A 24,413-nucleotide genomic window follows, 5' to 3' on the forward strand; every position below is an offset into this window, starting at 1 on the left:
GAATATTTAGATGGATTAGTTCCAACTCATCCATCACATCAGTAAGATATGCCTGCAGACTTCAATATTCCTGTATCTCAGATACATTCAAACAGAATTAGGAAAGTTTCTCCTTCCTCTGAACAGCCTACCAACTAACTATTGCCTACCCATGTCAACACAATCAATGAAAAGCTTATGACAGGTCCAGCATCTGAAAGGTTTGTATGTTACTACACACCTGCAATGTGTACAGGGTGTTTCAAAAAGATGGACCCAATTTGCAATCACTATATCTTTGAACCTGGTTGCATCTTTTTGAAACACTCTGTATATAACTGCAAAATGTATGAAAAAACAACTTAGTTGTCATGTCACCACCACCACAAAACATCCAAGCACCCACCAAAAAACAGTAATGATAGCCATAAATCAGACATCACTGTTAATCCTGCTCTCTCGTTTATCATAGAAAATTTGTTACTGTTAATACCTGTATCTTAATTTATTTTCCAAATGTGACAGGAATGGAAGACATCACTTGATAATTATTCCCCTTATTCTCAAATTAGACCTGAACCTCTTCCTAAAATGTCCATCTCTGGCTGGAAATTATCAGAAGTAAAGAATATTCTCAAAAATAAAAAAAATATTTTTCAGCATTCAAAATAATCATAATATACTCTGAATACCTTTAGCACAACTTCAATATAATATTGTTACTTTCTTCCTTTGCCTGATACCAGCAACACCCAGTCCTTAGCACTGCAAGAAAGTAGCACTTCTGTCCTACTTGAAAGACACAGACTTGAACACATCTGCAGAAGGCTGCAGTGGCTCTACCTTCCATGAAGCAGAACACCACAGAAGGGATAAGGTCTACTTTTCCTTCCTTCGGATGGAGCATATGCTTTGATTTTCCCAGTGGTCACATACTTCTCCCCATCAAATACAACAAGAAGTCTGGAAGGTGTTTTCCCCCTCCCCTGCAGACTTCATCATTCTTTTTTGTGGCATTATTTACTACAGAGGAGCGTTTCAGTGTTTTGCTACTCTTCGGGATTAACCATGAAAGAAACACAACAGTAGCAACACATAAATGCAACTTTCTGGCAGCTGATTAAATTGAACTAGCAGAACACATGGTCAAATTCTACAGAGACTGACAGCAGATACCAACCACCACGAGCTCAGTCATCGTAAGAGAACCACTGTGACCAGCCCCACCAGCTGTCCTTGCTGGAACATAATACTGCTATTGAGCAGTGAGGCTCAAGGGACTGAAATCCTGCTTTTCTCACTGCAACCTCCAAGCTTGAGCAAACTTAAAACAGCTACACAATTTTTATTAGATTCCTGATCCCCAGACTCTGCTGTCAATAGTTCAAGCCATTGGTTAAGTGAGAGAAGTCTTTCACGCCAATATCCTTGCAGATGTCTGAATATGGAATAAGAGTTCACAGGACATCAACTTCCTCTACATAGGAAACCTCTTTTGTTTAAATGTAAACTGAATTCCTGATGCAAACAAACAAATAAGTTTCTTTTGCAAGACTCCCATCACCTCCACTAGTATTTTTTTTTTCTAAAAAAGATCAATCACACAAGTGGTTCAAGAGAACAAAGAAGGGTCTTCTAGTATATCCAGTAAGGCATCCATATACATATAACAATACATGGTGACTTCATACTGAATAACAGGATTTATCAGTCCAGGAAGGGTAATCTTTGTTTCACCTAGGTACATCTTTTGCCCTTAAGTCCATAAATCTTCACCCGAACACAACACCTTTCTAATATTGCAGTGGGCATGAAGAATATTAGGAATACACAAAAAATGATGTGATCAACTATCCAGAGAACACCCAACTCAAACGTGAGGTAAGAGAGAGAGGATATCAACAACAGTTTAATTTACGACACTCTCTCCTATAGGAATGGACCAGGGAAAAACCCAGTCTTCGAAATCTAGAATGACATCAAATTCAAAATATCACATCCTTCAGCCTTACCTGCCTGCATCAGTCTCCTTGAAGATCCCATCCTGGTTAGGACACAGTTCACAACTAGGTGTGACACCACATTTGCATGCATCACAAAACCAAGGCTCCGTGGAATTTTCTGAAGCTGAGCTCATGATTGAGTCACTCTCTCCATCAACACCATAGCAACCTACACACAGAAAAAATGGAAGACCAATATAAGAAAAGACAACTGTAAAAGCAGACAGTTGTCAATTTTGATTTCAGCACACACAAATACTTCCAGAGAAATGACACTGAAAGGCCTAAGAAAACTTACAATATTTTTGCAAATATTACCTTTAGGGCAAAATTTACATTTTAAAGAGACCCTAATTCTAAGAAGTGATCCATTTTATGTGACTGGTTTAGATTACAACTCAAAAACAAGAATAAAAAGACTAGTTTACTTTGTTCTTTTAGCAATGCTTGGTGTTCCTCCAGACTATACATTAAGAAGTAAGAAAACAAGACTTAAAGCAACCAACAAAGACTGAGAAAAACTCAAAGCATTTTTTCAAATAAATATATTTCCATTTAAATGCAACAAGGAATGCTAAGGAAAACTTTAAAAATCCCAGTAAAACACTGTTCAGCACTGTTCAGCTACACTATTTTATATTTACAAGAATGGTTCTTCATTCCTTTATTATTTCACTGTAAGATCGTATATACCATATCCCACTCATCTCAGTGTGACAGGCCTAGTGTTTATGTTAGAACTCCCTTTCTTCCCATGCAACCAAAGGAAGTCTGCTTTGAGCTGGATCAACAGTCTAATCCACATTATAATACGGTTTCTGGAATAGTAGCACTAAGTGAAGAATCCATATGTATCATGGGTCAGATGGCAGATTTGTGAGCATCTGCAGGCTTCTACTGAATATTTCTATCTTTCTCCTTCTCCCTACTCTGAAAATGAGCATTATTTTGAAGGCTTTTTTTTTGGTTTTTGTTTTAGGAGTTGACTACACCAGCAATATCTAGTCAACAAATAGGCACTCCACTTTTCCACTTTGCATTTAGCATCTGAATCAACTAAAAGGGAATATACACAAGAAATAAAAAACATTACTTGCATACTTCAGGGGTTGTAGGACTGAGCTTAATACTTCAAAACCAAGGTATAGTTGGCAGAGCACAGACTGACAGTTTTGAGACATCATATTGCTTCAAAAAAAGTTAGTATGCTTCATCAATCATCATTCTCATTTTTACATGGTTTTAAATTACAGCTAAACTCAATCGTTCATTTTCTTCATTCTTCGTTCTACTCTTTATGATTGTTAAGGTGTCTATACATGCTCAATCACCACAAATTCATGAAAACAGTATTTTTAAGGTCTTTTAGAAGCTTGTTATTTAATTTTGGCACAAGAATAATAGTATTATCGCTACTGCAAATGAGAAAAAAGAAAAAAAGCTTATCAGAACAGAACTGTATGTCTGCATATGCCACATTTTGAACATTTCCTGTTACTCAATAAGAGAAAAATTTTATTTCATTATCAACACTTAAAATAGAGATTTCATTAAAGATTAAATTCAACTGTTTATCAAATACAGCGATCAAGTCAACATTTGTGCTTGCAGAGCAGTTAAATTATTACATTTTGCAATTAAACAGCAACATGATTTGTTACTTTGGTTCATTACCCACTGACTGTAATAAAATAGCAACAGTGCTGTAACTCCCCTTGTGACAGAAACAGAGGTCTGCATTATAGACTAAAACTACATTCAGGAAACAAGCAATAACACTGTAGGAACCATTTAAAAACAGTCTTCCATTACAGAATGAGGTCCATCAATAAGAATTAAAATAAGAAGCCAGAATGCTGCTTCTCATTATAAAAGTATTTCAGAATCAAAACACAAGTAATGTGCAGAAATGCATTCACAGGCAAGTTTCATTAGGTATATAAAATATCATATAGGTTCCACAGAAGGTAACTCCATTTTCTTTATAATGTGGCACAAGCTTAAAGTAGTATTCCAGAAAGCCATTTTCTAATAATGCAATCTTGAACACATGCCAGTAAAGCTACTTTTAAACAATTACATTAACGTACCAACACACAGCCCACTGATATCAAAGGGTTGATGCATAATTAAGCTTTTTATAATTCCTACAGACTTCTTAACATATTAGCATTTTCCTAAATGTACTTATTCAAAATTACCTAACGCTATAGGAACAGTAATACTGTCATCAATCCATCTGGCAAAATAAAATCAGTTCATTCAAACACTGTTGCTTCTCCACCAACTGAATATAATTAGATTTGCTTTTCTAACCTGAGTGTCATCAGTCTGTTAAAACAAAAATGGTGACTCACCCAAACTGTCTTACCTTCATTTTGAAATATTTGCTTAATTATACTTATCTGTCATTTATACCTGATTGTTTTTTTCTTTCTTCCTAAAAAATGACACACATGTGCCATATATATTTCCATCCTTATCATACGTGTTCACATCAAATATTGTTTCTATAACAATACAAATCCAGATCCTTTTTTGAAGCAGGTAAAAAAAGTCTGGATTTTTAACGCAAATGGATGGTCACAATTTGTAGCTTTGAAGATCTCTAACAGACAAGGAGGCATTTGCTGTTTGCCTTAACTATCATTTAGGAAAAGCTAAACACCATATTGTTACAACGAGCAAAAGCAGTGGTCACTGGCTAGAGAAAATAGACTAGATTACCATTAATCACTGCTGATAAATACATCAAAACAATCTTGTCTGCAACACTGACAAAGAAGAGCAAATCCAGCCCATCACCCTGCTGTCAACTTGATGTATACTGCCAAATAAAGTTACAGAACCAAAGCTGCAGTACAAAACCTTGTTCCCCATGAAGCCACATAAGCATCAAAGAGGTTGCACACAGGGGTAGCTTTTATACCCCTATACATTGGATCGTTACCTTTAACCACGAGGAAAAAAAACTTCAGTGCAAGGTTTCAGAGAGGGTCCTTTGTAGTTGTTCTTGACTGAGTAGTAGAATGAACCAATGTCACTATGCTCCAAAATAAGTCTGAACTCTACATAATATGTCTGGAGAGTTTACTTGCTATGAGGAGCTAGGACTAATGTATGTAAGTAGTGAAACAAAACGCAGCTTTATGAACAATACTTCTGAACAGGTAATTAGGTAATGCATCGTAAAGAATTTCTGTTCAAGCCTTGGGACCCAACAGATGAAGTTTAAATTTGATCTAATAAGACTTAACAAGATGAAAAGCTGAGTCCCCAAATTAATTAGCAACCACCTATTAAGCTGTATTTTTTGCTAAGGATATGCAACTATTTTAACCCAGAATTTTTCTCATGTTTGCTACAAAAAATCATTTCCTGCTTTGTTAAGTGATTGTTAAGTGATAACAAAAATCAAAGGAAAGGTCAAATTTTGTCAGTGTAATGTCCATATGGATAATACACATCTGTTGAACAGCTGTATTCATGAAATGTCTGTAAAGCTACAATCTGTAAGAAAGATGACAAATCTTGCATGTGGTTTTGGCACCAAAAATCAGTATGTATATGAAGAGAATTAAATTACTTTAAAAACTAGCAGTGAAAGTTCCTTGAAGGCAAAAAAATATATGGTGAATCAAAAAATTACAAGTATCTATTTTTAAATAATATAACTTTCATGATTCAAAACCAGCAAAATATCTTGGAACAAAAAAATAACCAATGACATAATATGTTTAGCCTGATTTAAAGAATAAAAGATAACACAATGATGATGTCATTTGACATTAAGATGCCAGATGTATTCAGGAGCAGATGTAATATTTGGTTTTGAAATGTACAAGGAACAAAAAGACACAATTTATTTCTCTTCAGTTGAGATATGAAGGCAAAAAGCAGCTTCAGAACAAAACCCCATTGTAGAAATACATTAATTTTGCTAAATCTTTTCAGTCCAAATAAAGTGTACTTGGAACAATGAAAAGCTAAGATCACTATAGCATTCCCCTGGGACGTGAAAGTCTGAAATCTCCGCCAGTCCAAACCAGAGCAAGGACATTAATCTATTCTCCCATAACCAGCACTCTGATCGCACACGGAAGTTATTCTGGAATAAATACTCAGACTCTTCTGTGAGTTTCTCTGCCTCTATATGTAAACATTACAGTATTTATTGTACTACATGTTTACTAATTCTTCAGCCTAACAGTAGCAGGCTAAAATCATTCCAACATATTGTAAAACGAAAAAACATCAATACCTTACAGTTTTTCAAGCAATGCAAACCTACTCTTTGGTTATTAACAAGAAACCATAATGAGAACCCTGGCAAAGCTGAGTAAAGCTGCTCACTTGGTGTCTGTAGGCTCAAAAATAAAAATTAATTTTTCAAAATTTCTCAACTTACTGACTTCATTTTTTCTCTTGTTATCACCAGTTGCAATACCAGCTGTCAACAGAAAAAACTCATTTGATTAGATTAACATCACATTTTTAAAGAACAGAATGCTATATACACTTTGCCAAAATTTAGGATTGTGGATAAACAGATTACCAAATACATTAAAGCAAGCAGATGCAATAAATTAACTCTAATGAAAACGATGAACTTGCAGTTCTAGACCACACTTTCAGCAGCTTCCACTTTCCAATTTCAAGTAACTTTATGATAGACATGCTAAGTTGAAACTGGGGGAAAAAGTGTTTCTGCTGCATGGCTATAATTGAATTTTTTTGTATTAAATCAGACCTACAGTACAAAAGGCACTTGATAAAAATCCTAAATGCATTTTTGTTCAAATTTGTCTAACAAGTTACAATATACAGATGAAGACTTCAGAGTTTTTAAAAACACCTACATTTTTACCACAGTATTATTCTTTTATCTGTGACTATTATTTCTTTAAATATACCATTTTAGGATCCTTAAAACTTCTGACTACAACAAAGGTTCAGCTTACTACTGTCTGCCCTCTTTTCCTATGCTGGCAAAATATTTTGGTCCTATTAGAAAAAATTTTAAAAGCATTATTTTTATGACTCTTTAAAATACATAGCTATGCAGATATAAAGCTGCTGCTGCTCAATAAATCACTTCATTCATGTTTATTTTCAGTTATTACAACTGCACCTGTGACCTATTCAGCATTAAGTCAACCACAGGCCCTTTGCCTGGAAAATATGTTGAATGAAACAAATCAACTTTTGAACACTTTGCTTAAAATGCATGCTGCCTGTCCTCAACGTTCACAAGAATTCTGAACTTTGGATCTTTAGAACGCACGTGAGAGCCCCTTTTCAACTAAAGATCATTACATCTTCTTGTCTGTATATTCTCATATTACTGCATCGCAACTCCATGTCTGCCACCTCCTTGAATGCTTCTTACATTAAGTGATAAAACTGCTTTAATGCAATAATAACCTATGAATTTAAACATATGAAAGGCAAGAAGTTAAAACTCTCACAACACGTACTGTTCCAAAAACTGCATCTATATATTGTGATTACAGCCAAATTGTCGATCAAATACGTGTAATTTTACACAGAAAATGAACTTTTTAATTCCCTGATTTTAAAGTCACCATACTCCGTCAATAGCTTATTTTTTATGTGATTGTCATTAAAATGAATTTGCAAACACTTTAAAATGATAACATTAAAACAATTGGTCTGAAATTTATACCACTGAGGGAAATGGGAAGAGAAACCTAATGCTTGCCTTGGCTGCAACTGTTCCTCTGTCTCTCTGGAAGGGTCATTTTTTGCCAAACAGAACATCTACATACCTTAGCTACACCTACAGATATTCTGAAACATGATAGTCACATGAAAATCAAGAAAACATGAACTTTAAGGTAAACTGTAGGTTTGCAAAAATAAATGCTGTGAGATCACAGCATTTAAAATATGCTACATCCAGTCCTTAATCAGACCACTAGTTCAGAATAAAGACATTAATTAATTCACATACCATAAATTCAGAACAGTATTTTATTTAGTAAACAGAGAGTACTAAAGTACATGATCTCGAAAAATGAATTTTTATACCAGATAGCAGCAAACCAGGGTAAGCAGCAAAACTATAATACAAAATTATTTTCTACACTGTAAATCATATAGTGACTCACTATGGCTTTTAGCAAGAGAAATTTTATTCCCTGCCATACACATGACAACAAAGCAAGAAACAAATAGAAGGGATGGAAAAGAAACAGCAGGAAAAATGTAGAACTTCTCGCACTTAATTCACAGCAACTAACCCAAGGGCAGTATCTGGCAAGTGTAGTACCTGCAGTTATGAAGCATGCTGTGATATGCACCAGGCATTTCCTTCAGACACGCTGCAGTTCATAAGTTAAAAACACTGACACCACAGTGGGAGGTGTCCTGCTATTACAAGATCTTACCACAAAAGCGTTTATCCAAAACGACAGATTAGTGCCTAAAGAAGATTTTTATAAAAAGAAATCAGAATTATCTCCACACAGAAGTAAACACTCTGAAAAGCAACAGTACTACCGCAAATTCAATATGAAAGATTTTTCCCCAGCAATGTAAACATTTTTCCTTTTTTTTTTTTTTTAAAAAAAAAAGGTTGATATGTGAAATGAGAGCAAATTTTCTACTGATGGACTTAATTAATTAATTACAGGCTGTTTAGACACAAAAGATGAATGCAAAGTATACGAGTGGGTACTATATTAGCATTACTGTATGCTACTTACGCAGTTTCAGAGGTAGTTACAGATTACTGTCATTTGGAATCACTTGTCTGCTCCACAAAGTTTATAGATTTCTGGACGTGTGTTAGCAGAGCAAAGACAGATTTTGGACAAGTGATGCAGGCCATGCAGGTGATATGAACATCACCCAGCACATAGTTGCACTGGAAAGAAAACTGAATTTCTAGCAATCCCAAAACTTTTTAGTAAGGCAAATAAAAGTTTACTAAGGGTCCATTACTTTACTAGGGGTTTTCAGGCATTGGAACAGGCTGCCCTGGGAAGTGGTGGAGTCACCATCCCTGGAGGTGTTTAAAAGGCATTTAGATGAGGTTCTTAGGGACATGGTTTAGTGCTAGAGTTAGGTTAGGTTCTGGTTCGACTCGATGATCCTGAAAGTCTCTTCCAACTGAAATGATTCTATGACCCCGGTCTGAACAGAATCCCCCGCTAACTCATGGCCATGCTGCTCTGTTCCACATGAGCACTGGAAGAGTTGCTCCCAAATGACTTATCATCCCTCTTTTCCCATGGAAGACCTCATGTAATAGTTGATCAACGCAAACGAACCAAAAGGGACACAAATCATAACAGAAAAGGCAGCTGCTGCACCAGGTACTGAAAAAGGAAAAGCCACTAGTACCAAGTGCCCAGGTGTACAAGGACTGAAGCAGCATGTGCAGTGATAGGAAAGCCAAAACTTACCAGAGCAAATGAGAATGGAGATCTAGACGCTGCCTGATTTAAAACAGAAAGCAGCATTAGTTTTCCCTCTGAAAGAGGGTAACAGATTCTTGCCAACAATGATGATGGCATGCAGCCACTTGAGGGGTCACAGCTGAAAGGGTCAGCTTCATGTGAAGGGGACACACTATCACGTGTGACCTGCCCTTTGACCAGTAGCTACAAGTAGAGCAAAATCCTCCCTCAGGGAGGAAGGGAGCCCTGGCATGCAGAAGAAGCAGGCTTGACTCCAGGGCAGTATTTTCATGGCCAGTGAATAACTTCATATTAAATATAGAGGTGGCCACCATAGAAAAAGCTTTTCAGTCACCTAAAAGGTTCTGTGGGAGACAGAAGCTTCGACTTCAGCAGAGCACAAAGGCACAAGACAAGGGTATAAGACCCCTCCCTGTGAAGTAGAAGTTTCTGTAACGGTCAACAAGGAGAGAGAAATCAAGGTCTCCAGGCAAAGAATCAAATCACCAATACCATCATTACGTGGGTTCCTGTGTGGGACACCCGTTGGGTGTGAAAGGAATGCACTTCCTTCCAAATAAATAACTACAGTGCTACAGAAAAGCAGAGAAAACACAGACATTTGTAATACAATTTGAAATTGTATATAAAAACTATGAAGAAAAACCCTGGGGCATTCCAGCAGCTTTGTTTGGGCATTTCAGGATAGCAGGCATCTCGGGTTTGAGATTCTGGGAAAAGACTAAGTATCAAAATCAGTTCAAAGGAAATGGGCATATTATTCTTCACAATGGCAGGCAAACGCGGGTAAACATCACTGCATCGATTTCTATCCAGTTCATAAATAGGAGCCTCTTCATTCAATACTGTGCTAGAAACTGCATTTTCAGAAAAACTCAAAAGCTAAAATATCAGAATAAGTTTCAGGACACAGCACGGTGTCTGCAGCCACAGCAATTTACCTACTAAAGAAAACCTGCAAAAGTAAGAACAATGTGTTTACAAAATGGACTCACTCATTAATGGAACACATTTTTCAAACTACAAGGCAGCTGTGTACAGGAGTACAAAGGACTTAAAATACAGACTATGTGCATGAAATGGGCACAGAGTTAAGAAGTACAGATTAAAGCCAATGTTATGAAGAGTAAAGTTCGCCTCTATTAACATTTATAAAATAATTCTCAAGGTTGCAAGCAATGTTTATGATTAGGTAGTAATTATGTCTTCAACTATTTATCAATTTATATTTGGAAATCAGCTGAGATGAATGATTAAGCCAACAGGAACAAAAAGTAATTGTTGCTTTGCATTTTGGTATTGACTGCAACTTCTTTATGAGAGCCTGTGTCTTCATTTATTACTCATGAATTCAGAAGTAATACAATGAGCCAACGATCACTGGGCAGGAGTAGAGAAAACTCCAAGTTATTGAACAGATATATATATATATGATCACAGAAACAAACTAAAGCTTCAAAGGTTCCAAATTTTTAATAAAATTTTTATTTGCTGCAAGCAATTACTTAGGCAAATTACTGAAAAAAGCTCTGATTTGTAATAGTACCTGCTCTTATTGTTATAAAATATTGAAGTACAGAAAAAATACATCAAAATAAATGTTCATTTATAATTACAACTATATTACTATATTTACAACTTGATATACATATCTAGCAATCAAACATACACATAAAATGTCAAGTAAACTTCCAAATGGCATTTACCATAAATCTGAAGTTCAGCTTGTTGCTGGGGAAATTTACACATTTATTACAGTCAGCAATTACTATCATTTACTCAGCTTGCCTTGTGTTTTGTTTTGTTTTTCTCCCCCCAAGACCTCACTTGTTAAAATAAATTGTAAACAGCAAAACTTTTAACCATAAGTGTGAAAAATTAACCAACATCCTTAGTCAATTAGCTTGTACAGACTGTAGGACTTCTCGGAATGAACTACCAATTTAAATCTTCTGAATTAATCTACTTTGTTGCAATAACAAAAGAAGCATTTACATTGTACTCTTTGTCTCAGTGGGACTACAGGAAATCTTTGCCTATAACACTTTAAAAAGAAGAATGGCAGCAATTACTTTTAGACAGATTTTGAACTAATAAAATTCAAGTGACTTTTGAACTATGAAACTATTTTCCTGTGGAGGAAATCCAGCTACAATCTTCCCTTTTGTAGGGACAAAGGTTTAGTAAACTAAACAACATGAGGAAGTGATCTTTCGGGGATTTTTAAGGCAGCCCTCTGCAACAAAAAACAAATTTGCCATCATTTTATTCTATAAAGTCAGAAGATCATTTTTCTATTCCAATCATTCTGCACTTTAACATGACTAACTGTACAATCATTAACTAAATCTTACAGAAGAATTTTCTGGGAGCTCCAAGGCTTTGGGGTTTAGAAGCACTGACATTATATAATGTTTGGGGGATTCTCAAATAGGCATTCATAACTATCATCAAAAGACACTTTCATTTTTTCTTTTCTCATGAGTTAACATAAGACTGCACTCAGGGTGGAGGGGAGGCAGGGGACAGTCTATCAAGATTCTATAAAACTAACTTCTAGTAGCTTACTGAATCTCTAACAGAATATTTTCTGCACATCATATTCCAAAAAATTTACGGACAGAGGAAGGAACTCTGCAAGCATACCAAGACACCTAAATTGAGAAGTCTAACACTTGTTATAGTCAATGAAATCCTCACTAATGCCCTCTAAGGCACCTAGAGTGTGATTCAGCTCATCATAAATTAGGTCAATTAAATTGCTCTCTAAGCTCCATCAACAGCACTGACACGCTCTTCAAAGGACTGTAACAGGAGTTCAGGAGCTGGTGTACATGTTGACACTTAAAACAAGGCACCTGAACCTGAGGACAGAAATTCCATTCTCAGTTTCCTAACTGCAGTTAAGCAAATAATTGAATTACAGCTCAATGCATGATAAATATTGTTTCGAAACAGCTTTCAATCCAGTATGAGGAAAAACAAAGAGGAGTAGGGGGCTTAAGAAAACCCCTTCTTACCTGAAACGGCATGCTAAAAAGCTGAAAAGAATTCTAAAATTGTGAGCATTACATAACTCACATAAATGCCTTTTATGCTTTTCAATAATTAACATCTACCTTCTTTTAATTTCAAGGATTGAAGTAGCCTATCTCATTTTCCTCGGAAACATATAAAAAAAAAAGTGAAGCAGCCCTAAAAAGGAACAGGATACCAGAAATACTTAAACAAAAAAAACCCAAAAAACCCCAAACAAAACAAAACACACACTTATTAATGAAGGAAAATACAGGTTTTGTTTTTCAACAAAATAGGTATGCCTCTCTGTGTTAGTATCTACCCTACCTTTCGTCTCAGAGCAAAAGCAACAACACATAATACATCCTCACCTTCCATGTAAACCTGTTAAAATTCCATACGCTCACCTCAGAATTATTCTGAAGTGTTTATTTAAAACCAAACCTCCTACATTTGTAATATACGCACAGACCAGATTTCAAAGCAATTACCTACATGACAATTTCAGTATGATTTAACTTTAAAATTTCCCCATTTCAAATTGCCAGTGAAAATTATGAGAAAATTCTAAGCTAGCTGTTCTCACTTGTAACTAAATCCCATAGGCAATTCCTTCCTCTCCTCCTCCCTATCCCTTTGCCTTTTTTGTACAGCAAAAACATGTGTACAAAACTCTTTCCCATTCTCATGACCTTATATTGCAGCTATGCATCAAATACGTATACCGGCACAGGTAAGACAAAAATACATTTAATATAATGTCCTAAGGCTCTGATAATACAATATATGGCTCCAGTATTTGCACACTTTGATTGATTAAATAGGTATCTATAGACCACGTCCTGCCCTGTAGTTGCTTACATTCGCTTCACTAAAGTAGAAAGAAGATGGTTATTCATCACTAAAAAGGAACCACATTACAAAAAGTTACCTGACAGAGTTCAAAAGCTTCATTTTTTTTGAAGAAAGCAAGTCAACATTTTACTGAAAGCAAAGCATGTGCTTTCCTCCCACACTGAGAATGAAGGGTTGCATTACCTTCATGAACTGTTATTCCACAGTTGTCACACTGGATTATTTCATCAGCATCTTCACTGTTATCTCCAAGACAAACGCAACAAATCAAAATATGGTCCATTTTCTGGGAACTCCAATTTTGAGACTTCTCAAGGATCAAAGAGTCCTAGTATTGAAAAATGAAGACACATGGATTATGCTAGGAACTTCCATTTTATTTAAGATAAATAAAAGATCTGTTATTTGCTCAATTTTGAACAACAAACACAGGAAAAAAAAATATGGAAAATTATTTTCACAAGAATAAAAGCTTCTTTGTTGTCAAAACATTTGAACACTTCATTCACAAATACAATAGCTGGGAGAAAGGATGGATACAATCTGATCTCAATAAACCTAGAGATCTCTTAAGATCCAAAGGTCAGAGAAGGGGCTTATTTCCTCAGACAGAAATATATGTCTTTAATTCATTTATGTTCCACAAAAAGGAACAAATACATACACCTAAGAAATCAATTAGAAGCAAAAATAATTTAAAAAAACACACCAAGGCCAAAGATGACCTTCAAATGTGCCAATCTGAAAACAGCCTGCCAAGTCTTCATGTACGTAAAATATAACAAACTATATAAATAAAATATAAAACATATCAACTCAGTTCTATTTTGTTGTAATGCAAATTTATATGCCTCTATGCAAACCCATATGAATTATTAAAGCTATCACAACTTATTTTTTTCTGATTCCATACAGGAGATAAGATTTGTAGAACAAGTACACGGCTCTGTTTTGGCAACTTTCAACGTGAACTACACCACTTAAAAAGAATGTAGCTTTTAATAAGGAATTTCTCTAAGGACACATAGAGAAGTTTTTCACAAACCAAACAAAGCTGTATGTAAATTTTAATATTTTCATAAACACCATCTAGCCTTTTTCTTTTTATTGTGAGGTAAAGCCACTGTCTCTTCTGCAAAATTTCACTGCTTCCATAGATTTTCTTTTATTTTTATATTCAAAATAAAAGATAAGTTTTCTCATTCCAATTCCTAATTTCTGACATAAAATGTAGCATCAATACTGCATCTGTGTAGCCTAAGCACATAAAATTATCTTGAATGTTACATGAAGTAGGTATTCTTCCTCAGGATTCTTAAATTCTCACACTGATCTATGCAATTACTTCATGATAGCCTCTCAATCCGATACAGTAAGTCTCCAAACAAAATCTTCAATGAATCTCTAATGACGTCTCTTTGTAATTTAAGTTTATTTGGGTAGTTATTTGCAGTGGTAAGACTGGGAATCTGTCCTTGATTTTAAAGCAAGATAAAAGGGTAAAACAACATCACCTCCCAAAGCCGGGCACAAATAGTTTACCTCAAGCAACAGAGGTGGCTTGTTATAATGTTTTTGACCCAGGAAAGGTCGAACACATACTTCTAGCAGTTAGAAAAGGCTTCTGGATCTCTCATCCATTTTCTCTAAACAATGTTAGGAAACATGACCTAATAAAAAGAAAGCTCATCTAGAGGTAAAAATAAAAGATTACACAACCAGTCATACGGTCATGCTTGCTTACAGGAAGGCCACTAACAGTGAAAAACACACGATTCTCCCCTACAGGGTTCAGACTTACGGGGTATTTCTTCCAGCATCCTCCTTTTAGGACAAAGTTGCAAAGCATTTTGAAGAAAGCAAGAAAACTTGCATTTCTTTTTCCAAAATTCTGTGGCCCATCATTACTCAAAATACCTGTATTTAGCTTACCATTCACATTACAGATAATAAAATGGCAGCAGACACTCCCTAATTTTGGCAGATTCATCATGCAATGGCACAAGCTTCTTAGATGCATCTTTCAAATCTACAGAGATCAGCTTTTTCTGACAGTACCTTTGACTTAAACTGTTATTTGGCTTCAAGATCAGAAGTTTAAAAGCAACCTGTGATCTCTACTGCTAAAGAAGCCCAAGGTCTGGTAATTAAAAAAAGAAAGAAAAAAAAAAAGCTATTACTTTAATTTAAATAAACAGAATTGCACTGTAAAAACAACACTGAAATAACACTAGCTGTTTAGGCAGTGAGAACATACGGGAAAAAACAAATAGAAAGCAATGATGGAATTGGATTCAATGACAGGATGCCCATCCGTTATGGTTTACCTTACACGAAGACAGACAACAGGCCAAACAGAGCAGTAGAATAACTTAATCTTCTCTGCAGACACAGAGAGGGAGCAATGTGGCACGTATGCTGCTCCCCTCTGCTTTGACCATGTAAGCACCTGAAAGACCCTGTCCCAGAAGCTGACCCTACATGTCTAAAGCATGGGAACTTGTATGTACAGACGGGAACTGCTGCCAACTCCGGAACAAGTCCTGTTCCCACCCAAGTGAGAGAAAGCGTTTCAGTTAACTCACTATATAATTCCCATTTCCGTAGTGTTAACTAAGAAAGTGAGCATTTCAAGCTATATGCCTGTATACTTCTAACTGTAAAGGAATAATAATAATAATAAAAAAAAAATAACCATTTCCCTGAGAATAGAAGAATCCCACAAAGTGGTAAAAACTATAAAAAACGGAAAAGCCCCATTTATCTACTAATGATGCTTTACCCTAGAAAAGAAAGCTAAGTTTGTTTTCTGTGTTTAACACAGTAGAAAAGTACATAGTATTTCATTATAGCATAGGTTAAAATACTGTATGTGCAGACCTCAACATATTTTTGTAAAATGTAGAAAAATAAAATAAAAATCACACAGAAAAAAAACCCAGACAACTCACCCCTAACAAGTACATAAAGGAAGAATGCATATTAAGGACACCACTACATGCTCACAGTTAATTACCTGAACATTCTTCATAAATTATGCATTCGGACATCTGTTTTTCTAAGAAATTAGCTTCTGCATGCAATGTAATGAGATTTAGCTAGACTTGTCTGCTAGACAGGGGTGGTTTTTTTATTATTTTAAAATATTGTAGTACTTGAGACTATATTGTTAAAATACAGTTGAGTCTCAAACTAAAAATTACAGTCTATAATCTAGTGTAGATACTCACTGTTGCAAGACTTGTTAAAGTCCTATTCATACACAGTACTCTGCTCTACATGCAGTAAACTATCAGTTACAAAGTTATAATTTGAACTTCAAAATTTTCAAATTTTGATTTTATCTTTTCATCAGTGTTCTAAATCCATGGCAAGAACAGACTCTGAGCTCCACGTATATTAAGCTTCGAAAAAGGTATATCAGAGACAGCTCTCTTGATTTTCCAGTCAACGGAAATTATGGACATATTCAAGAATATATCCCTAAGAAAATAGACCATTCTGGTATGGGAAACAACTCTGACAGAAAATTACCTATTTCTATTTGATATTCTGGTCATCAGTATTGGTTCTGATCATGAGCACTTTCAGCTCCTGAACCAAGAGAATATGGGTAACAATACCAGAATTAGAGAGCTAGACAATGAAAGAAGATGCCTATACAAAAAGTAAAAATACTCCAGAATTATGCTTTTTTGTTTTCCAATCACAACTGTTACTAGCAATAAAACCGGCACAGCTCATTCACAATCATATATATATAATATACATAACAAAGTATCTGAAACAGAGACAACTGATTCTTCCAAATACTCTCTTCAGGTTCCTGTCACTCTACACATTAAAATAAGTATTAAACAAAACAGCAGAACTTTACTGTCATACCTCTATTGTCTATCAAATCTTACATTGACTTTGACATTATTTCCTGAAAACTGAATGCAGATTTATAAGCAACTCTTCTTACTTTGTTCAGAACTTTGCTACTGCAGGACATGAAGTCAGCCATCCTGACAACCTAATACCTTAGTTTTTCCACAGGCACAACATTTAAGGAAACAGTAATTGCGCACAGGGAAAAAAAGAGTTGCATTTTCAAACAACACAATTATCACATTCCGCAATCATAAGATATTTAATATCATAGTTCCCAAATACTTTTTAGTACTGTAAGAAACTACTTCACTCATGTTATGAGCATTATAATAATGATAATTTATGTTGCATTTGCTTATCCTACTTCATTTTAAAACCAGTGTGCACATTTCTTTATTTAGAATTCTTCTATTGATGAACTTAGTGTTCAGACTTCGATGTTTGTCACAAAGATCTAGGATCAAAAATAACCTATCATTTAGCTATTAATATGTCACAGATGCCTTTTCATGTTTTAGAACATTACAGACACATAACATTTATGCTAGAACAGAACTAAACTAAGTGTCTCACTAATACATGTTGATTTGCATACTGGACCTCCGATTTGCTTTAGAATTAATCTGACCCCCGCTAAAGCCAAGAGAAATAATTTTAGTGGCATTAGATTGGCCAAATGGTGCAAACGAGGTTATTTAATTTGCAGTGCCCATTTAGCACAATTTTGCTGTAAACACAATTTCAACCAATAAGTTTAACTTTTCAAATTAACAGAATAGCTACTGGGGAGTAGTTTCCATTTGTCAACAGATATATTATAGAAAGTTGGTTGCACTACCTCATTACTCTTGCTTTGTGAAAGAGCCAGGCTATCATTTGTCAATTCCTCATCATCTGCATTATTCCTGTTAAGAACTTTACTCTTCTTCTTCTTGGATCCTCCATCACTAGCTGTGCTGCTATTATCTTCTTCATTACCTTCCTCATCATTGTCATCCTCATCACTCCCGCTCCCATCATCTTCATCATCCTCGTTATCTCCATCACTCCCCTCTTTTCGCAATGCATTTTTTCCTTTTTTTTTCTCAGCAGTGGGTCGCCAGTCGTTGTCATCTTCACTATCATAGTCATCCATATCGTTTAGTTCTTCCATTGATACAAAATCCAGCAAAGGTCGGTTCCTGCGCAAATTCCATTTTTTTGGTTCATTTGTTTGCTCATCAGCCACGGCATCAATTTCAGCTGCCTTCTCTTTCTCTTTCTTCTTTTTTGGCTTTTCTTCTTCATCTTCTTGCTCTTTCTTTTCAGTTTTAATTACCTCTTTGTCTGCTGTTGGCACTTCTTCTTCAGTGGAGCTTTTTGGCTGTTGTTCTTCTACTTTCTCTTCAGCCGCTTCCTCCTCCAAGATATTTTCTTCTGATTCAGTACAGGAACCTTCACCACTGTCCTTTGATGCATCTTCACTCCCATGACCACTTCCTTCAGAATCTGTTGAGCACATGAAAATTTAAAAAAGGTTCCGAAACAAATGTACCCCCAAAAAATAAAATCTGTTGAAGTAAGCTGTTAAACAAAAGAATGATGCATGTTCCTCCCTCATAAGGTATTCCACCTATTTTTTCAGCTGGTGTCCAAATACTGCTATTTCGAGTGGTATGTTGAGAATCTGTTAAACATGAGTGCATTTCAAGATGGAAAAAAAAGATGGCAGAATTGATTAAATGAATGTTAAATGCTCCTTTGAACTGTAGTTCACATTAACAATAAGCAGTAGCAGAGAATAATCTCAATGTGAAGTCATATCTTAAAGAAAGAGCATTTCAGATTTTAATTTCTGGAAGTGTTTTCTAAATCTTCAAAATAAAATAGCTATCCAATAGAAGAGATTTAAAATTACAAAATGAAGAGTTTATGTAACAAGTATTAACACCAGTATGGATAATCCCCCCCACACAACCATTTTTAGCAGAAGTTGGTATTTTGGTTTCGGGGACTCTTCAAAAATTTCCTTTCACTTATTAATCCCACATAAGATATACCGCATTCAGTGTTGCAGCTGCACAACAATTAATAAATCCTAACCTTATACCACTGATACGGTATTGTTCTGTGTGTACTATTTCCATTACTGAACACAAACTAAACTATCCAATAGAAAAGGATTTGTAAAAAAAAATAAAAAAAAAAAATCACAAAAATGTACTATCAAGTTCAGGTAAAAAATATTGAAAAAGATGACAAGTTGTTAAACTTGATAAACATCATCCACCTTGACTGTCTCTTATATTCACTTAATACTTTTCATTTACAGTATTCAGTTTTAATGAAGAAAAATCTCAGATTTTTTTTTTTTTAATTATCAAGAAAATATGAAGTTGCTTGATCCAACACAGGGATTAAATAGGCAATAGCTACAGTTTTCAGTTTGTTTACAATCATTACCAAGTTCTTGATGCATTGTCACATAGATGCAAAGGAGAAAAATGATGCTTGCAAATTAAAAAAAAAAAAAAAAAAAAATCCTTAATCACTTTCATTACAAAAAAAAACCAACAACAACAGCAACAAAACCCACACCACCAAACCTCAATATCACCTTACACAGAATATCTGTGCACATCCATCTCTGCATAAAGCCAAATAACAAACAGTGGGGTCAGTGTGCCACCACATGGCATTTTCTTCCAACCCACAGGACACTGCCTACGACTCAGTAACTCAGCAGTTACTTCAAGGTTTGCCGTCTTCTGCTTACGTGAAAATATTTGATGTGGGGAATATATAACTATCAAGAAAAAAATCCATCAGTGCTACTACTAGTGACGTGGACATCAGTGTTATCAGCCCCTTTAGAAGCTAATAGAAAGTAACACTTTCCTACAAATGTTCTACCCTTTAGAGAACCAGAAAAAAAAAAAAAAGAGACTGTTACTAAACAAAAGTTATTGTGCAGTCTTTTGAGAAAATTCAGTCATTTCCCTATGCCCACCAGCACTATTGATAGTAATGGAAGTACAGCATAATTAACTGAAGTTTCGAAATAGCAGAACACCCTTCAGGCATGCCCAAGAAATAAAAAGCAGTATGAACTAATATGCAATCTAAAAAAAAAAAAAAAAATTAAATTACAGTAGCTTTGTTCGGATACCTGTTCATGGAACTATTAGAGTGGGTCCAGAGAAGGGCCACAAAAATGGCAAGAAGGCTGCAATACTTCCTGTGAAGACAGGCTGAGAGAGTTGAGGTTGTTCAGCCTGGAGAAGAGGAGGCTCTGGGGAGACCTTGTAACCTTATTGTGGCCTTTTGATATACAAAGGCAGTTTATAAGAAAGAGAGACGTTTTACCAAGGCCTGAAGCAAGAGGAAAAGTGGGACTGGTCTTAACTGCAAGGGGGCAAGGTTTACACTGGACATAAGGAAGATATTTTTTACAGTGAGGGTGGTGAGGCACTGGAACAGGTTGCCTGGAGAAGCTGTACATACCCCATTCCTGGAAGTGTTCAATGTCACGTTGGATGGGACTCTGAGCAACCTGCTCTAGTGAAAGATGTCCCTGCCCATGGGAGACCGGTTGACCTAGATGATCTTTAAAGGTCCCTTCCAACCCAAACCATTCTGTGATATTTGCCAGCTCTCACAAACACTTTACAAGTAGCTCTTAAAGCGAGACTCCAACACTATACATTTATAGTACAGATTAAACACCACGTGTGTTAAAATGAGTGCAAACATGCACCACTTGTCTCACTGTAAATAAGGCAGCACAGGGTTTTGCCATATTAAAACTCATTTGACTGGATCTTTAAGGTAATTTATATTATTTTCTTTTTATTTACTTCCTCACCATAACTCCATGACAGTCATTTCTTCAGATGCTTTCATTGTGCTGTTCCATTTCTAAATATGCTTACACTTCTTGTGAATTTAAGTGTCTATTCAATTTTGGGGGAGATCTTAGTCTGAGTATAGTTTGATCTTCAACAGCACTCTACCAACAGTGATTCTTGTACATCAATATCACACTGTGGATCCTCTCTAGCTCAGAGGTGTCAAACTCATTTTCACCGGGGGCCACACCAGCCTCACGGTTGCCTTCAAAGCCCTGAATGTAATTTTAGGACTGTATACATGTAGGAGTAGCTTACAGTGTAAATACACCTAAATGTACACCTAAAATTACATTCAGTCCTTTGAAGGCAACCATGAGGCTGATGTAGGTCCTGGTGAAAATGAATCTGACATCCCTCCTCTAGTTGCTTTATGTGATCCAAACAATATAAAGCAGAGAGAAAATACACATTAGTTTTATCCACATCTCTCCTTTAAATTCTCTTTGCCTTCTGCCTGCACCTGATGCTTTGTGCTCTCCCTTCTGCATGCACGTACACACCAGAGAAACCTATAGTAAGGAATATCCCTCTTCTGTTTGAATGCATCCACTGTGATAGGCACTTTTCTAAAAAGAGCTGTCCTGTGATAACAGCTATTTTTGCAGGTGTTCTTCTGTCAGATGGACCTTCAGTTAGGAAGAGGCTGTAGTATGCTATTTTCTCCTTGAAAGAAATTGTTAAAGAATGGCTCTTTCAAATCGGCAACCATATCATGTCATTCCCTATGGGAGAAAAGTCAAGTTACTTTCAGTGAAAGATGCAGCCAGATACACTGTCAAATAGTGAAGAATATAGAGTTCCACTGAGAACAAATATGAGAGATAACAGTTACGAGAAAAGCATCATTTATTTCTGTACACCTTGTATCTTTAGCTTTACTGAGGACAACAGCAGGTGGCAGTCAAATCTAAAGAGGGTAGTTCTTAGAGATAGACATTATGATCCAGGATTAACACAAGAAAAAAAGTAATAAAGATAAACAAAAGTGACTACTAATATCCACTTCAGCTTTGGGGTCTTTTATAATATGTACTATTCAAAAGACTCCAGAGGAAAGCTGCTGAAATCAGGATAGCAGTTTAAAAAAATCCTCCCACGGTTTTGCAGGACCATTTTACAGGCAAAGTTAAACATGGCACTCCATGATTTTTTTTTTTTCTTTCAATATTCTGTGAAAATCCATGTATACAGAGAGTAACTGCTCACACAAGACAGGCTGATTCTTCAGTGCAGTATTTAGCTTAACAAGCAGCTCTGTAAAAAGCAGCTTGATTGTTTGGTTTTAAGTCTGAAAGATGAGCTAGTTAAAGGGAATCACAGACTCAATTTCGGGCTTGCCTCTTCCACTAACAAAGCCTAACCAACTCCAGATAGCAAAAGTGAAGCACCTGACATCATTTTGGAAAGTTTTTTTGTTGTTTTTTTGTTTGTTGTTTTTTGGGTTTTGTTTTTTTTTCTTATTTGCACTGAGTCCTGTCTGGTTGAGTCTTACCCAGGTGCTCAAAACTACACACCATGAATACAACCCTGGAACACTGAAAAGGAGTGAAAAACCTGAAAAACTGAGCATGTAATACAGAAAACAACCGCCATGTCTGAAGTTATTCCTACTAAATAATATGGTTTAATAATAATCTATAGTCATCCAGCCCAAAGTGTGCTTCAGAATACCCTCTTTTCAAGGGCGGTAACAAGAAACAGGCTACAGGTGAGGTTAATTCTTTTGGGGGTTAAGGCCACTGGATCACCATCAGCCTGCCCAGTAGTCCCTTAGCCTCTTTCTCCCAATCACAAGGCAGACAAGTCATTGACACGATGATGTGATATTACCCAGGTATCTCTGCTAAAACACCATAATTTTAAAGACTCCAAAATACCTTAAGAAAATGCTTAAACTAACTAGAAAGTTCTGACATTAATGAGCATATTTAAGACCCTCAGAGGTGGCCAGGCTGCAAACAGACCATCCCACCAAGGTGGAGTTAATAAAGCACAGAAACTTCTCCACATGGCAGGAAAAACACAAGAGATGGATATATGCACAAAAAAGAGGAGATGTAAAACAATGTAAGAGCAGTAAAGTAGGAGACCATGAAAATCCTGTTCAAGACCAACTGAACAAGCAGAATGACACTGTATTGGTGACCAAGGGTTCTGTAAGGGACAGACAGACTGGAAAGACAAGGCACAAAAACTCACAGTAGAAGGAAAACAAAGGAAAATAATGTCACTCTGTCACTACATCCACCCTGCCCAGACACTGGAGTGAAAGCCTAGATTTCTGTTATCTTATTGCTCTGTTGCCAGAAAAAAACATGGAAGAACAGAAATCTCAGTGTTTCCAAAGAAAATGCAAGTTCAAAATGCCAGTCAGTTACTCCAAAGCATTACTTCAAATGACAGAGGTCTGCATGGATAAAAGAACTCACTTGGGATGAAGGTAACCCAAGAGAACATAATGCCTGTATTTTCCATTTTCTCAATGGGAAAAAACCCTTGGGAATTCCACTCTGATGGACTACACGTTAACAGTTGCAAAGTCAAACCTTCAAATGATTGCAAAAATTAAGCTTGTGCAATTACGTGATAATTTACTAATGATTAGCTATCCAATATTTTCTCTTACCTTCACGCTCTACTGAAACACCCTGCAACTCTTCTGCTGCATATCATTAAAAGTTTATTCTCGAAAACAAATGTGTTAGTTTCTTCATCAATATTTCAGTAGTGTTTATCACTACAGTATTTTGGTGCTTCACAAACATGTCTTTATATTACAATATCCTGTACAGCAAAGCAAAAGTGGAATCTCCACTGTGGTAAGAGGAAAAAAATCACAAAAAGAAAATATTTGCAATTTTTAATTTCTAAATCAGGTCACAGGTTTTTCAGAGTACCTAATATATGCATTTATATAGATCAGTACACATTTATAAGCAGAGCTCTTACTGACCTCAATTGCAATAATAGTACGTAATATTTATGCAAGTCAGGCTTCATGCTCAAGACCAAAAAATTAAAAATAAAAATAAATGTTTAGAAATGTCTCTAAAAATTTGAGTCCAGGAGACTTGTTGCAAAGTAGTGACAGAATCCAGTTCTTCAAGGCAGCATTCAGCTACACTCTTCTTAGCTACAATGAGACACAGAGCCAGTCCTTAAGTCCACATATCATTCTTATTCAGGGACCACACTACATTTATAGGCATCATTTCAGTTTCAGTACATAAGCTGTCAGAACTAACCAACTTCAACAATGAGAAAGAGGAAAAGTGGTAAATCCTTGCTTTGGAATTCTGCTGGGAATTACTCTACAACTACACACTGATTTCTGACATCAATATATC

At 35.8% G+C, this 24,413-nt stretch overlaps 1 protein-coding gene across 1 annotated transcript in view; it reads right to left on the reverse strand.

The window, feature by feature from the left end:
• Positions 1–24,413, reverse strand: part of PHF14 (PHD finger protein 14) — a gene marked incomplete at its 3' end in the record, with an annotated part of 165,348 nt that overhangs the window by 136,687 nt on the left and 4,248 nt on the right. The window contains exons 3-5 of the mRNA XM_080340474.1: positions 18,015–18,664; positions 13,484–13,628; positions 1,992–2,151 (exon numbers count right to left, since the gene is read on the reverse strand). Coding sequence (XP_080196600.1) covers positions 1,992–2,151; positions 13,484–13,628; positions 18,015–18,664 — 955 coding nt within the window. The remainder of the gene's footprint in view (positions 1–1,991; positions 2,152–13,483; positions 13,629–18,014; positions 18,665–24,413) is intronic.

Source organism: Nesoenas mayeri (assembly GCF_963082525.1).
Source record: "Nesoenas mayeri genome assembly, chromosome: 2".
NCBI classification, from domain to species: Eukaryota; Metazoa; Chordata; class Aves; order Columbiformes; family Columbidae; genus Nesoenas; species Nesoenas mayeri.